General features: G+C 48.3%; 1 protein-coding gene across 1 annotated transcript; it reads right to left on the bottom strand.

Moving 5' to 3' along the window:
* Positions 1 to 578: 578 nt before the first annotated feature.
* On the bottom strand, positions 579 to 2,120 carry ANKRD34A (ankyrin repeat domain 34A). The gene has a single exon (XM_058160756.1). The coding sequence runs from the start codon at positions 2,118 to 2,120 to the stop codon at positions 579 to 581; it is 1,542 nt and encodes a 513-aa protein (XP_058016739.1).
* Between the last annotated feature and the right edge of the window lie 14,437 nt (positions 2,121 to 16,557).

Below are 16,557 nucleotides of genomic sequence, written 5' to 3'. Positions count from 1 at the left end.
GAAGAATTTTGCCTTCTGAGGCCGAAGGAGCCTTGAAGAAGTCCTAGATCCACAAGACAGGAAGCTGTCTTGTGCCACTCATCTCAAAAGTCCATCCAGTGGTCCGAGAGGTCTCACTCTCCTTGGACTTCCACTTGAGGAACAACCTCCTCCAGCGTTGCGGTATTTTCTGCCTCCGCCGTCGCCAACTCGGCATCCAAACCACAGAAAGAGTGTCTAGATGTCAACCGTCTCCTATTTTCATGGCCAACATTTCGTCGGAGATCTTCCTGTCTCAAAATCTGACTAAAGATAGGTGAGTTTCCTCAGAGTTGTAGCCACTGGACAGCAACTTGTGAATTGTCCGGTCCTTTCAAGATCCTTCTCTCTTCACGGTGGTTTTTCTGGTTCCAACTCTAGCTTTCGAAAGTCAAGTTAGGTTAGGATTCTAAATGTGGCCGCTACAAGGTAGGACACCAAACAAGAGAAGGGAGGAAGACAATGGAAACCCAACTATGAAGACAGGATGGGCCCTCTAAACTTTGACCAGGCCAAAGACAAAGACTAGGGTTGGTTCTGGTTCCCGGGGGTTGCCCGTTTTAGGTGGCCACCGAATCCCCTTGTGCAATCAGGCTCTGGAAACTGACCAGCTGTTTCATCTGCTCCGTCTGCATAGAATGCCTCCGGAGGAGCCGCTTGGTCTTTGGGGAGGAGGGAGCCATGGGGATCAGCCCCTTGTGGGCAGGAGAAGGGGGCTTCCCATTGGGTCGAATGTCGCGGAGGGGAGGGTGAGGGTTGAAGTGCAGAGGGGGCAGGAAGCCCGGGCGGGTATGGGCAATGTGATCCAGGAGCAATGTCCCGGAGCCCCGTCGTTCCAGGAGACCTGGGGCTCTACGCCGGATGGTAATCGGGGAGATGGCGTTGGGGATGCTCTCGAGACTCTCCCGGGAGGAGCTGTTGGGCAAGGTCAACGGGGAGGCGTTGTACCTCCTCCTCTCCAGCGAAACCCGGCCAGACTCTGGAGAACCCGGAATGGATTCGGGACAGAGGGAATCGGACTCAAAATGTTCCGAGCAGGTCAACTTGTGATGCGCCATGCTTCTGGAACTAGGAGGTTGGAGACCCTCTTGAGCTTCCGGGGCTGTGTTGTGTCGAGAGAGAGTCTGGTGGAGGTGGCCCAACTGGACCTTCTCTGCCCAGGAGGAATCTAAGCCCGAGACCTCATCTTGTTGAGTCCCCATCTTGAAACAGGAAGACTCTTGGCCTTCCACGCTGTGTCGCCGAGACAGCGGAGGCCTTTTGGAGATACTCAACCCGTTCATCTCAATCCGTACTCGATCTTCTGGGCTCCGGGCTTTGTCCTGATAGGAGGTGGCCAAGACCGAGGGGGCCACCAAACCCCACGGCTCGGAATTCAGTCTCTTCAGCTGCTTGGGATGGCTTTTGGGGAGCAGCCCCGAGGGTCCCTTCTCCTCCATCTCCTTCCCCTTGGCGTGGGGCGAGCAGCTGAGCCTGGTGGCCAAGCTGAAGTTGAAAACATCCCGCTCCTCTTCCTTCTCGCTGTTCCCGGGAGACTGGGACGTGAGGACCTCGATGTCCGAAGGAGACATGCACAGGGCGGGCGGCTGCTTGTCCTCCACGCCAGGAGAAGGCGGGGAGTTGAGGTACTGCTTGGTCTTCTTGGTCCCCGAAGGGGAGGTGTCAGTGGTGATGATGATAACCTCCTTGCCCTTGGCTTTGCAGGCGTCCAGGAGCACCTGCAAGGTCGCCCGGTCTCCTTTGTTGATGGCGTACACCAAGGCCGAAGCGCCAGAATAATCTTTGGCGCTGGGGTCGGCCCCGTGGTTGAGGAGGACGGTGGCCACCTCGGCCCCAGCACCTTCCGCGCAGGCGTGCATCAAGGCGGACTTGCCCGTCTTGTCAGGAATGTTGGGGTCGGCGCCGTTCTCCAGCAGGTACCTTACCATGCGGGGTTTGTTCTGGGGGTCCTCGTAGGGGGCCACGCAGGCGGCAATGAGCGGGGTCTCCCCCTGGGCGTTGCCCTCGTTGATGTAAGCCCCGCCTTCCAGCAAGAGGCGGGTCAGCCGGAATTTGCCTTGCCAGACGGCTTTCAGCAGGGCGCTGCCTTCCGTGTGTACCATGGTGAAGGGGGGGGTGTCGCGGTGGCCGCCTGGGTGGGTGGGAGGGAGGAGGGAGGCCGTCAGAAGGCGGAGTTTGGCAAAGGCTGGTTTTGAGACCTGCAAAAGAGGAAGAGAGGAAGATCATGGTGTGATGGAATGCAGATTTTCTAGGGTCCCGAAATGTGAAGAGATGCCTTGATCACTCCCGGAAGGAAACAGTTTTCTGGCAACTGCAGGGGTGGGGTTAGACTGGATGACCTCAGGAGGTCTCTTTGGAAGAGTCAGGAGGCTTACGGCTAGATTCATTTTAAGGCAACCGTATAGTAAGGAAATAGTAAGGCGGATATATTTAATGAGGGGGAAGGGGAAAAAAGCAGCCTTAACAAGATATGAATGGAATTTAGGTGATGGATTGTGATCAGTGAATTACAGATGAACAGAGTTGGAAGGGACCTTGTAGGTCATCTAGTCCAACCCCCCCCCAAGCAGGAGACCCCACAGCATTTTTGACATCTGGCAGACATCTGGCAATCCTTATGATTTATATTGATATATTGACCATCAATTGTGTTGTAAATGTTGTACCTTGATGAACGTGTCTTTTCTTTTATGTACACTGAGAGCATCTGCACCAAGACAAATTCCTTGTGTGTCCAATCACAACTGGCCAATAAAAATTCTATTCTATTCTATTCTATTCACAATAGAACCAAGCACTCAGGAATTGGACCGGTATAGGTAGTCCTTGACTTACGGCCACTATGGAGCCCAAAATCTCCATTGCTAAGCGAGACAGTTGCTAAGTGATTTTTGCCTCATTTTACGACCGTTCTTGCTATGTGAATCACCGCAGTTGTTAAGTAAGCAGCACAGTTGTTAAATGAATCGGGCTTCCCCAGCGGCTTTGCTTGTCAGAAGCTCGCAAAAGGGGATCACGTGACCCACCCAAGGACATGGGGCCGGGATAGCTCAGGCTGGTAAGAAGCCTGTTATTAGAACACAGCAGCCTGCAATTACTGCAGGCTCGAGTCCCACCAGGCCCGAGATTGACTCAGCCTTCCACCCTTTATAAGGTAGGTAAAATGAGGACCCAGATTGTTGGGGGGGCAATAAGTTGACTTTGTAAATATACAAATAGAATGAGACTATTGCCTTATACACTGTAAGCCGCCCTGAGTCTTCGGAGAAGGGCGGGATATAAATGTAAATTAAAAAAAAAATACGAGTCGGTTGATGAGTTTCTGGATTTTGATCGTGTGACCACTGGGATGTTGCAACGGCCGTAAGGGTGAAAAACAGTCATAAGTCGCTTTTTTCAGTGGTGTTGTAACTTCGGTCATTAAACAAATGGTTATAAGTTTAGTCCCTTTCTTAAAAAAATAAAATAAAAGTGCCCTTTAAGGAAAAAAGATAAGCAAATGCAAAAGAGAAGAGGAAAAATTGAAATGAATAAGCCAGGGATTTTAAAATGTCATTACGGCTGTCTCATATGTCATTACATAAGTGTAGATATTAAATAAAGGTAGTCCTCAACTTACGACCAAAACTGAGCCCAACATTTCTGTTGTTCAGTGAAACATTCGTTAAGCAAGTTTTGCCCTGTTTTATGACCTTTCCTGCGGCCGTTGTTAAGTGAATCATTGCTGTGGATAAGTTAGTAACACGGTTGTTAAGTGAATCGGGTTTCCCCCATTGAGTTTGCTTGTCCAAAGGTCGCAAAAAAGGGATCACGTAACCCCGGGACATTGCAACCGTCATAAATCCGAGGAAGTTGCCAAGCATCTGAATTTTGATCATGTCACCAAGGAAACGCTGGAACGGTCAGAAGTGTGAAAAACGGTCGAAAGTTGCTTTTTTCCGGGCCGTTGTAACTTTGAACGGTCACTAAATGAACCGTTGTACGTTTGAGGACTACCTGTATACACATAGTCTTCTGTTTACAACAAGTGAAGTTAGTTCATTGTTCGATGTTATGGTGGCACTGAAAAATGCAATTTGTAGCTAGTTCTCACACTCGCAACAACTCCATAGTTACTTAATCATGATTCGGGCACTAAGCAACCAATGTTTGTTTACAACAAGCTGGGATCCCCCGACCACCATTTGCGACGTTCCCAGCCGGCTTCCAACAAGCAAAGGCAATGGGGCAAGCCGGATTTGCTTAATGACGGCATGATTCATTTAACAACTGCAGTGGTTTACTGAACAACAACGCCAAAAAAGTCGTAAAATCGGACGCGACTCCCTTAACAGAAACTCTGGCCCTAATTGTAGTCGTAATTCGAGAACTACCTGGTATTGTATATCACAGGAGCAGAAACATCATCGTTGGATTAAGAATGAATATTAAGAACCATGGACCATAATAAATCCCCAGAGAAGAACCTATAAGGGTGTATCTTGTTTTAAGTATCTCATCAATTAAAATATCATTTTTTGCGCCTTGATTCATCAAAATGTTAACTATAATAATAATAATAATCCATTCTCCTTAATTCCAGGTTGCTTCTCTCCTTGGTTAGTTTCCATCCATCGTTTCTTCTCCTGCCTTCAGGTGCTCTGGAGAATAGCTTGACTCCCTCTTCTTTGGGGCAGCCCCTCAAATATTGGAAGATGCTCTCATGTCACCCCTGGTCCTTCTGGGTTTTTTTTTTTCCTTCTTTCCAAATGGTGAAACCTTGTTTGGCTGAGGCTCCTTCAGCTTTCAAAAGTGTTGGGGTTTTTTTTTCATCCGGATCCAGTGATCTTTTAAAGAATTGAGACAAGAAATACATATATGTATATACCGGTATATGTATGGTGCAGGTATTTATGTATGTATATAGAATGTGTATACGTGTGTTATGTATGTGTTTGGGTAAATATAAACTTTCTCTTGGGATCAGGTAATAGAAATTTATTTTTAACGTGGGCCGGTGAGCTCACAGTAAAATAATGATAATTCCTGCAAATATTCTTCATAGATTTTCCCCTAATCATCTTTCTCGCTCTTCTCTGCACTTTTTAGAGAGTCTCAATGTCGTTTTTATAGTGTAGTGACCAAAATATATACCTGCACCTTACAATACATATACCTGCACCTTACATATATATGTATATATATACAATTTCAGCACAAATTAATAGAATAACAGAGTTGGAAGGGACCTGGTAGGTCATCTAGCCCAACCCCTTGCCCAAACAGGAGACCCTACACCATTTCTGACAGATGGCATTCCAGTATTTTCTTGAAAACCAACAGTGATGAAGCTCCCACAACTTCTGAAGGCAACTTCTGTTCCCTGGGTTGATTGTTCTCCCTATCAGAAAATTCCTCCTTATTTCCAGGTTGAATCTCTCCTTGATCAGTTTCCATCCATTGTTCCTTGTCTGGCCTTCGGGTGCTTTGGAAAATAGCTTGACCCCCTTCCTCCTCTCTGTGGCAGCCCCTCAAATATCGGAAGATGCTCTCCTGTCTCCCCTGGTCCTTCTCTTCACTAGATTAGCCAAGCCCAGTTCCTGCAACCGTTCATTGTATGTTTTATCCTCCAGTCCCCTCATCATCCTGGTTGCTCTTCTCTGCAATCTTTCCAGACTCTCAACATCTGTTTTATAGTGTGGTGACCAAAACTGGATTCAGGACTCTAGGTGTGGCCTTACTAAGGCTTTATAGAGAGGTTCTGCTTTCTTGTCTCAATTCTTTAAATAAATCGCTCAATCTGGATGGCTTGAGTGCAGGATTCCCAGGGTGATCTTGCCAATGCAGTATACATCGGTGTGCAGATCTGGCAACTGGTGTGTATTTACAATGGTTGAGGTATCCCGGGATCACATCATCAGCATGTGACCTTCCAGTCAGCAAGGGAAGCCCGATTCACTTAACAACCGTGTGATTCACTTAACAACTGCAGGGATTTGCTGAACAACCGTGGCAGAACAGTTCGTTTAATCCGGCGTGACTCACTGAACAACCACCTGGCCTAGCGATAGAAAGCCTAGTCTCGGTTGTGGCCATAAGTCAAGGACTACCTCAACTCCTAGAATTCCCCTGGTTGGACACGCGCGTTCCGGTTTGGGCACTCGGTGCTGAAAAGATTCGCCATCCCTGCCTTAGAGGAATGCTCAGAATTAGTGGTCCCCAATCTTTGTGGCAGGGACGTGATGGCTCAGTGGCTAAGACATTGAGCTTGTCGATCAAAAGGTCGGCAGCTCAGCAGTTCGAATCCCTAGTGCTGCCGCCTAATGGGGTGAGCTCCCGTGACTTGTCCCAGCTTCTGCCAACCTAGCAGTTCGAAAGCACGTAAAAAATGCCAGTAGAAAAAATAGGGACCACCTTTGGTGGGAAGGGAACAGCGTTCTGTGCGCCTTTGGCGTTGAGTCATGCCGGCCACATGACCACGGAGACGTCTTCGGACAGCGCTGGCTCTTCGCCTTTGAAACGGAGATGAGCACCGCCCCCTAGAGTCGGGAACGACTAGCATATATGTGCGAGGGGAACCTTTACCTTTAACCTTTCTAGCACCAAGGACTGGTTTTGTGGAAGACAATTTTTCCACGGACTGGAGTGTGGGGGGTGAGGGGTGGGATAATTTCACGCACAACCTAGTTCCCACGCATTCGCGGATAAAGCATTGCTCGCTCACCCACTGCTTGTGCGGACCAGTTCCAAACAGGCCGTGGCCCGGTACCGGTCCAAAGCCCAGAGATGGGGGACCCCTTGCTCAAGATATTTTCTTTCCCAACAAGCCACCTCCCCATTTCTATTTCTTTATATTTTATATTATTTTATATTATTTTATATTATTTTATATTTTGTATTTTATTTTATTTTATTTATTTATTTATTTTGTTTACATTTATATCCCGCCCTTCTCCGAAGACTCAGGGCGGCTTACAGTGTATAAGGCAATAGTCTCATTCTATTTGTATATTTACAAAGTCAACTTATTGCCCCCCCAACAATCTGGGTCCTCATTTTACCTACCTTATAAAGGATGGAAGGCTGAGTCAACCTTGGACCTGGTGGGACTAGAACCTGCAGTAATTGCAGGCAGCTGTGTTTTAATAACAGGCTTCTTACAGCCTGAGCCACACCGCGGCCCTTATATTTATTTTATATTTTATTTATTTTATTTTTTCTCTATTCTATTCTATTCTATTTTATTTTTTAATTTAATCTTATTTTATTGCCTGAGAAACAAGCTGGGGGGGGGTGGGGAATTACCCATCACTCATACCAGCAATTTCCTAGTCTGACTCCCCCTACTCATTATCTCCCGAGTCTCCCTAGGGAGGCACTCCAATAAAAACTGTCCAAGCTTGAAATCCAGGGAAATGCGCCTCTCACACGCTAGAAGAGAAATCAGCTGCCTGGCTTCATTTTTAGGTATCTCCAGCAATTTTATTCTGAGCCAGGCGTGGCTCGAAAATTTGCAGCAAATTTAATTTATCTTTGAATCCTCATCGCCGCTGTTGCTGCCACCGCTGTTGACACGGACATGTTTAAAAGCAAATTTATTTGGAGAACATCAAAGGCGCCCCTGGCCCACCTCCCATTTTTAATGGAAGGGGCTTCATTAATAGGTCATTTAACGCGAAGGTTGGAAAGGAGCGGATTTGGCTGTCGAAAGGCAAAGATTTTGCAAATAATAATAATAATAACAACATTGCACCTTTCTTATTCTGAGAAGGAAGAAGCAGAATCTGGCTGCAAGGGGGCTCTAAAGGGATCCACTGGAATCTCTGCCATGGATTCCTCAAGGATCAGAAGAACCCCATCAAAATCAATCCTTAGTGGTGGCATTTTATTTATCGATGGAATGTTAGGCTTTGTGCGATGGGGGAAATATGCATTTAAAAAAATAGAGCGATTAAAATTAGTTCTCTCTCTCTTTCGGTGTGTCTTCACACACAAATATGTGTGTGTCTGTTTCTCTCTGGGGAGCATCGACTCTGCTTGAGTTACATAACTGCACAAAAGTGAACAATTTGATGGATTTTGGGTTGCTTTCTTCCAGATGCCGGGTGCAACTGCCCCCTTTTCTGAAATCAACCAACTCCTGTTTCTCTTTCCCCCCCCCCCAAAAAAAACAAAAAACAACCAGGTGCTGCAAAGCTGAATGAGGCCTGGCTGGAGAGGATAATTTATTTATTTATTTATTTTAAGAGAATTTTTTTTTTTAGAGAAGCAGAAATAGAAACCTCTCCCCACCCCCCACCTCTCTCTAAAAACACACACACACACACACAAAAAACCGGACTGGCCAATTAAAATTAGAAGCTTGCGCTCAAGGCAAGCCAAGCAGCCAAGCCCGAGACCCAATGGAGGCAGAATTGGGAAAGAAGGAAGGAAGGAAGGAAGGAAGGAAGGAAGGAAAATTGCGGGAGGGGAAAGAGAAGATGGGGGTTCCTAATCCTGTAGAAAGATCCAGAGGAAGAAGAAGCAGCGAGCTGGGGAGGAGGGTCGTCTGGGAGGAAGGGGGCGATGGTCTGAAGAGAGAAGACGGGGGCTGCAGGGGAGGGGGCTTCCCATCCTTTCCCTCCACCCCACCCGCATCTAAAGGACCGGGGGCGCCTTGCAAGCGAAGGAAGGGGGGGGAAGCGCAGTCGGAGCATCCCGGCGGCTGCGCGCCTTGCGAGAGCATCTTTGGACCCGAAGAAGCGCATCCTTTCAGCACCTTGGAGGGATGCCGGCTGTCCTTCAAGCGCGCAACTTGGCGGCCCGGCTGGAAGCGCCTGGGGAGGGGGGCGTCCGAGCAGACCCCCGACTCCTTTTTGCGGGCGCGATCCGCATCCGCATCCGCAGCCCGCCCGGTCCAGGTGAGCTGGACAGGTGAGCTGCCTGGCTTCGCCTGCTCCGCCCGGCCGCCCCTTCCCACCCACCCACCCGCCCACCTGCGGGACCCCTTACCTGCCTTGGCCTCGGGGCGGGGACGGGCGCTGCGCCGCCGCTGGCCGGGCTGCCTGCACCTCGGCTCCGGGAGGCGGACTGAGCCGGGCTGGGCGGCCGCAGCGCCGCCTCCTTTTGCGCATCAGGCACGTGGCTGCTTCCCGGGGTCTCCCGGCCTGAAAAGGGGATCGGGCTCCCTGGGCCCCGCTTGAGGGTCCAAGGCGAAAGAAGACGTCCCGGGGCCCGCAGAGGAATGAAGAGACAAGATGCGGCTTTGGCTTGCCTTGGCTGCCCAGGGTTAGGGAGGGAGGGAATGCTGGGTCTGGGGGTAGTCTTGGCCAACTGAGATTGGGGTGGGGTGGGGGGCTTCTTTCCCATTGGGCCAGGTTTCCTTCTGAAGCTTTCCTTCCTTCCATTCCCACAATTCCCCAGCCAGCATGATTGAAGATGTGTGGACTTCAACTCCCAAAATTCCCCAGTGAGCTTGGCTTAAATCTGAGGACTGCAACTCCCAGAATTCCCCTGCCAGCATGGCTTAAGTGCGAGGACTTCAGCTCCCAGAATTCCTCAGCAAACTTGGCTTAAATCTGAGGACTGTGAGAATTCTGGGGGTTCCCAAGTCTTAAAATTGCCAATTTTGGAGAACCTCTTGCATTAAACAAGCACTCCTTAAACTTTGGCTCTTAGCTGGTTGAGGAATTCTGGGAGTTGAAGTCCTCCCATCGTAAAGTATGCTGGCTGGGAATTCTGGGAGTTGAAGTTCCCAAGTCTTAAAATCACCAATTTTGGCAACTCTCTGCATTAAACCAGCATTCCTTAAATGTTGGCCCTTAGTTGGTTGAGGAATTCTGGGAATTGAAATCCGTAAAGTTGCCAAGATTGGGAATCCCTGCCCTTAGGACCGATTGGTCCTTCCGATCATGGAAAGCAAAGTGAAGGATTAGAAGAGCTCTCCCCAAAGAGGAAGGACCCGCTATGCAGCTAATCCTTGATTTATGACTACAATCAGGATAGGAACTTCCGTTGCTAAGCAAGGCAGCCATTCACTTAATTGTGGCTGATTATCATTATTATTATTATTTTGCCTGTAGTCATTAAGTGAACCACCACGGTCATTGAGTGAAACACACAGCTTCAAGCAAAGCCGTCGTTAAGTGAGCCACGTCTAATTTTTACCACCTTTTTTTTTTTGCCACGCTGGTTAAGCGAACCATGCAGTCATTAAGTGAATCGGACGTCCTTGTTTCTCGGAAACTAACCAGGAAGGTCACGGGAGCCCGGATGCTACAACTAGCTGCGGGACGTCATAGGTGCGAGGACTGACCATACGTCAGGTTTTTTTCAGTGCCGTTATAACTTCAAATGGTCGTAAGCCGAGGACTATCTGTACTGAGATATATTCACGGCAATTTGCAGCCGGAATTGGATGTCTGCTTTTCCGTTAGCGAGGTTATTTTTATATCCCGCTATTTTAGTACCAAAGTGCCCGAGTGATGCAGGGAGAAGCAGGCAGTGCGAGTCCTCCCAGCAAGGGAAGGAGGGGGCGGCCGTCTTCATTAATTTAAAAAGAGTGACACCCCCATCCCCGCCCCCCAATCAGGCTGCTGCAATTGAGGGAGCTGGTGGGGAGGGGGGCGGGAAGCGATAGGAAGATGGCTTGTGGGCAGAAGAACCGGGAGTTCAGTTCTGCTACGGAAGGAAATCCAAAATACCAGCGAACCAAATGTTCCACGTTAAAATGCCCTCTTTTAACAGATTAACAGAGTTGGGAAGGGATCTTGGAGATCATCTACTCCAACCCCCCACCCAAGCAGAAGACCCTATACCGTTTCTGACAGATGGCAGCCCAGTCTCTTCTTGAAAACTTCCAGTGATGAAGCTCCCACAACTTCAGAAGGCAACTTCTGCTCCATGGATTGATGGTTCTCACTGTCCAAAAATTCCTCCTTATTTCCAGGTTGAATCTCTCCTTGTTCAGCTTCCATCCGTTACTCTCGTCTGGCCTTCAGGTGCCTTGGAGAATAGCTTGACTCCCTTCCTCCTCTCTGGGGCAGCCCCTCAAATATTGGAAGATGCTATCCTGTCTCCCCTGGTCCTTCTCTTCACTAGACCAGCCAGGCCCAGTTCCTGCAATTGTTCATCGTATGTTTTAGCCTCCAGTCCCCTCATCATCCTGGTTGCTCTTCTCTGCACTCTTTCTAGAGTCTCAACATCTTTGTTATAGTCTGGTGACCAAAACTGGATGCAGGACTCTAGGTGTGGCCTTACTAAGGCTTTATAGAGTGCTATTAGGACCCCTCTTGATTTTAATTGTATCCCTCTGTTAACGCAGTTTAGGATTGCGTTGGCTTTTTTGGCTGCTGGCTCCTATTTAGTTGGTTGTCCACTAAGACTCCAAGATCTCTCTCACAGTTGCTTCTATTAAGCCTGGTTTCACCCAGTCTATATGTGTACTTTGGGTTTTTTCTTGCCTAAGTGTAAGACTTTCCTTTTCTCTATGTTGAATTTCTTCTTTTGAAGTTTGTGCCGGGAAGTCAACAAATTCGGATTACGTGTCTTGCAAACCATGCTTGTGGTCAGGATTGCTCAAGCTTGCCGTTGGGAGCTGTCTTGGACTATTTGCGGGGCCACAATGAGACACGGTCGGTGAGCGGAGGCGGCCAGAGAGGTTGAATCAGCGACGGAGCCCCCAAGTAGCGCTTCCTGCACCCCATCACAGTCCTGCGTTTGAGTCTGGATCAGATGCTTTTCCGGGGCTCAGAAAGAGCCCCCCCGTTTGGATAGACTTGGGAAGATGATTACAGGTAGTGCTCGTCTTACAACAATTCATTTAGTGACCATTTGAAGTTACAACGGCAGTTGAAAAAGGGACTTACGACTGTTTTTTCCCCCACACTCACGAGTGTTGCACGTGAGCAAAAACATTTGGCAACTGACTCATACTTATGACGGTTGCCGTGATCTCCTTTTGAGACCCTCTGACCAGCAGCAAAGTCAATGGGGAAGCCCGGATTGCTAACAACTTCAGTGATTCACTTAACAACGGTGGCCAAACGGGGGCAAAACTCGCTTAGCAACTGTCTCCCTTAGCGATGGAAATGTCTTAAATCAAGGATTATCTCTATGCGGGGAGAAGGCTCAACAGGAAATTCCTTCCCATGGGCATTTCCCGGCCCCCAAGCCACATGGCTGTCTGGCCCAGCTGAGGTCAATCAGCAACACCAGCTGGGGAATTCTGGGAGTTGAAGTGCACAAATGCCTAGTTTCATGAAAAGAAGGACTAGGGGAGACAGGATAGCAGTGTTCCAATATCTCAGGGGTTGCCACAAAGAAGAGGGAGTCAAGCTCTTCTCCAAAGCACCGGAGGGTAGAACAAGAAGCAACGGGTGGAAACTAATCAAGGAGAGAAGCAACTTAGAACTAAGGAGAAATTTCCTGACAGTCAGAACAATTAATCAGTGGAACGACTTGCCTGCAGAAGTTGTAAATGCTCCAACACTGGAAATTTTTAAGAAAATGTTATCTGAAATGGTGTAGGGTTTCCTGCCTGGGCAGGGGGTTGGACTAGAAGACCTCCAAGGTCCCTTCCAACTCTGATATTATTATTATTATTATTAACTCTTAAAGTGGCCAAATTGGGAGACCCCTGATACAGGATCTGCTGCTTGAGCTTTGCTGGCTGAGGAACTCTGGGAGTTGAAGTCCACAAGTCTTAAAGTTGCCAAGGTTGGAGACCCCTGGACTAGAAGACCTCCAAGGTCCCTTCCAACTCTCTTATTCTGTTACCCCTCTTGCCCTTCTTCTCCCAAAAGAGATGTCCAAGGGTATATGGTTGGACAGACTGACCCTTGGCCAGCAGCGCACCGAGACTAGCCTGCGCCCCATGTGCCATGCGCAACGGGCACCACGCAAAGCATTTAAGTCCTTTTTCAAATCTCGCCCTGGCTGGACTGGAGCAGGCCACCTTCACCCCCCCTCAGGAAAGGCTCCATTCCTCCATCCTTCATTCACCCTATCCTTTCCTGCATGTCCACTTCTCCTCCTCCTCCTCTTCCTCCTCCGTCTTCAGCGCCCCCCCCCTTCTGTGCGCACGGTTGCCGTGGCAACCTCCCAGCTGGGCACATAGGTATCCCCGGGTGATGGGCGGCTGAGATGCATCACAGATGGAGCAGAGACTGGAACAGATCTGGCGTTCCTGCATTGCCACCCCCAGTGCAGCCAAAGGAACCAGCCATGTGTTGGCAGCTCGGCTATTAATATGATCCTGAGCATCAGAAGTGAGGCGGTGGGGGGGGGATTCGTTTATTTTTACCTTGCTGCCATTGGGAAGCTATGAATCAGCTGAGCAGAGTGGGGATTTATTTATTATTTTATTTATTTTAAAAAGGGGCAGGTTTTGTGGGGTGAAGGAGAATGACCAAATGAAGGGAGGGCTGGTGTCAGGAACCGGATGTTATCCAAACGTAAACATGAAAAGATAAAAAGAGCAGTGAAACCTGTGGGTGTCATTGGGACCATCCGGTAGGAAGAGGAGGAGAACTCTGCCCATGGCCAGAGGAACGGGGTTGGGGGATGGTGGACCTTTGCGGGAGCTTGGCCCCGGAGCATCACCAGAAGTTCTGCACAAGTGGTTGGAATATTTAATCCGCAGAGAAAAGCAACCAAGATGATTTAGAGGGCTGGAGGCTAAAACATAAGATTTGGTGGCACGGATTGGGTATTTATTTTTATTTATTTATTTGTCACACAGTATATATAAGCATAAGCATGAATAACTATACAATATATAAGCATATATATAAGTATGAGTATGTAATAACTATACGAATTGGATACAATCAAAGGGGACATTGGGACAGGAATGGTAGGCACACTTGTGCTCTTATGCACACCCCTTACAGACCTCTTAGGAATGGGGTGAGATCAATAGTAGATAGTCTTTGCTTAAAGCTTTGGGGATTTTGGGAAGAGACCACAGAATCAGGTAGTGCATTCCAGGCATTAACAACTCTGTTACTGAAGTCATATTTTCTGCAATCAAGATTGGAGCGGTTCACATTAAGCTTAAATCTATTGTGTGCTCGTGTATTGTTGCAATTGAAGCTGAAGTAGTCTTCAACAGGAAGGACATTGCAGTAGATGATTCTATGAGTTAAACTCAGGTCATGTCAAAGGTGGCGGAGTTCTAAATTTTCTAAACCCAGGTATGTCTGATTTGGTGAAAAGAAGGAGTAGGGGAGACATGATAGCACCTTCCAGTATTTGAGGGGCTGCCATAAAGAAAAGGGGGTCAAGCTATTCTCCAAAGCACCAGAAGGCAGGACAACGGATGGAAACTTATCAAAGAGAGATGCAACCTAGGAGTAAGGAGAAACTTTCTAACCGTGAGGACAATTATCCAGTGGAACAGCTGGCCACCAGAAGTTGTGTGTGCTTCATCAGTGGAGATTTTTAAAAAGTGTCAGTCACTTATCTGAAATGGTGTAGGTTCGCCTGCTTGAGCAGGGGGCTGGACTAGAAGACCTCCAAGGTCCCTTCCAGCTCCTATTCTATTCTAAATTGATATTCAAACATGACTGATATTCAGACGTGACAATTGATATTCAAGCAGCTGGCAAAAGAGAACCCAGGCGTTGCATTCGCACATGTATTCTGGTTGTTGAGTTAACCCAGGGGTCTGCAAACTTGGCTCCAACTCCCAGCTTTGCTGGCTGAGGAACTCTGGGAGTTGAAGTCCACAAGTCTTAAAAGAGCCAAGTTTACAGACCCCCAAGTTAACCCATTGGTAGAACCAGCATAATACATTTGGGGACGGGAGGGGGAAGGCTTTATGGCTAGTCCTTGACTTATGACCATAATACAGGTAGTCCTCAACTGACAGTCATTCATTTAGTGACCGTTTGAAGTTACCACATTGCTGAAAAATGACTGTTTGCTGCATCCCCACGATCAACATTCAGACGCTATTAATGATGGTTGTAACATCCTGGGGTTATGTGATCCCCTTCTGACGAACAAACTCAACAGAGAACCCAGATTCACTTAAAACCGTCTTACTAACAACTGCTGTTATTCAACAGCTGTGTCAAGAACGTTGTAAAACGGGGCATGATTCACTTTTAATAACTGCCTCACTTAGCGGAAATTTTGGGCTCCATTGTGGTCGTAAGTCAAGGACTGCCTGTAGAGCCCACTCATTACGGTTGTCAAGTTGTGACGACTACCCATGCGGTCAATCCATTTTTACAACTTCTGCAGCTGTCGTTAAGTAAGCCCATTGCTCCCTGGTGGGGGGGCGGGGGAGGGGCAGAAAACTGTCATAAATTGCAATCATGGGACTTGAAAAACGGCCTTAAAGGCAGAGAGGTTGCTGAGCGCCCCAAATGCAGGTCACGTGTCCGAAGCCAGGGAGCGAGAGCCCCACATCCAGCTGTCAGAACCAGGGTTTATTTTAACTTTAATCGGCTGCTAAATGACCCTGTCGTAAGTCGAGGACTATTTGTACCAAAGCTAATGATAGAAAGTCTTCCAATATTTGAGGGGCTGCCACAGAGAGGAAGAAGGAGGCAAAGCTATTCTCCAAAGCACCCGAAGGCCAGACAAGGAACAATGGATGGAAACTGAACAAGGAGAGATTTAACCTGGAAATAGGGAGAAATTTTCTGACAATGAGAACAATTAACCCATGGAACAGAAGTTGCCTTCAGAAGTTGTGGGAGCTTCATCGGTGGAGGCTTTCAAGAAGAGACTGAGCTGCCATCTGTCAGAAATGATGTTAAGGTCTCCTGCTTAGGCGGGGTTGGACTAAATGACCCACAAGGTCCCTTCCAACTCTGTTAATCTGTAATCTGAACTGGGCCTGGCTAGTCTAGGCAAGAGACGAACCAGGGGAGACACAATAGCATCTTCCAATATTTGAGGGGCTGCCATAGAGAGGAGGAAGGGGGTCAAGCTATTTTCCAAGGTGTAGGGTCTCCTGCTTGGGTGGGGTGTGTATGTGAGAGATTTGGACTAGATGACCTCAAAGGTCCTTTCCAACTCTGTTATTCTGTTATACAGAAGCTATGAGAGCTTCATCCCTGGAAGTTTTCAAGAAGAGACTGGACTGCCATCTGTCAGAAATAGCGTAGTGTCTCCTGCTTGGGTGGGGGTGGGGGGGGTTTGGACTAGATGACCTCCAAGGTCCCTTCCAACTCCGTTAATCTGCATCTGTAAACCTAGCGGCAGGACCTTGCTTTTGTGATCACATCTGGTTCGGTTTCCCCCCCCCCAGTCAACCCTATTGGCTGCGTTCATCCAACCCGCTAGATCTGCTTTGGATAAACGGGGCTGCACTATGTTGAGGGAACTAAGCCAACACGGTTAAGCCATCATTGAAGAGATCTTGGTTTCTGCCCCTGGTACGGAACAGAGCCGGGTTGTTTTCTCCGCCAGTTTTTCCAGCCAAGAAAAAGTGAGGGAGCCTCTTCAACTCAGATGGACGTATTACTTCGTAGGATTTCCAAGTGGTGCCCCATCCCATCCCATTCTCCTACTTCAGCCCCACTGAGCTTTTCTGGATAGCCGAGGCTGCCCCCTAGCGGAGCTTTA

The sequence above is a fragment of the Ahaetulla prasina genome, chromosome 17 (assembly GCF_028640845.1).
Source record: "Ahaetulla prasina isolate Xishuangbanna chromosome 17, ASM2864084v1, whole genome shotgun sequence".
Taxonomy (NCBI): domain Eukaryota; kingdom Metazoa; phylum Chordata; class Lepidosauria; order Squamata; family Colubridae; genus Ahaetulla; species Ahaetulla prasina.
This window is presented reverse-complemented; position numbering and strand designations above follow the sequence as displayed.

Coding starts and splice junctions, on each gene's coding strand:
- ANKRD34A (XM_058160756.1), bottom strand. CDS start 2,120: ATGGTACACACGGAAGGCAGCGCCCTGCTGAAAGCCGTCTGGCAAGGC.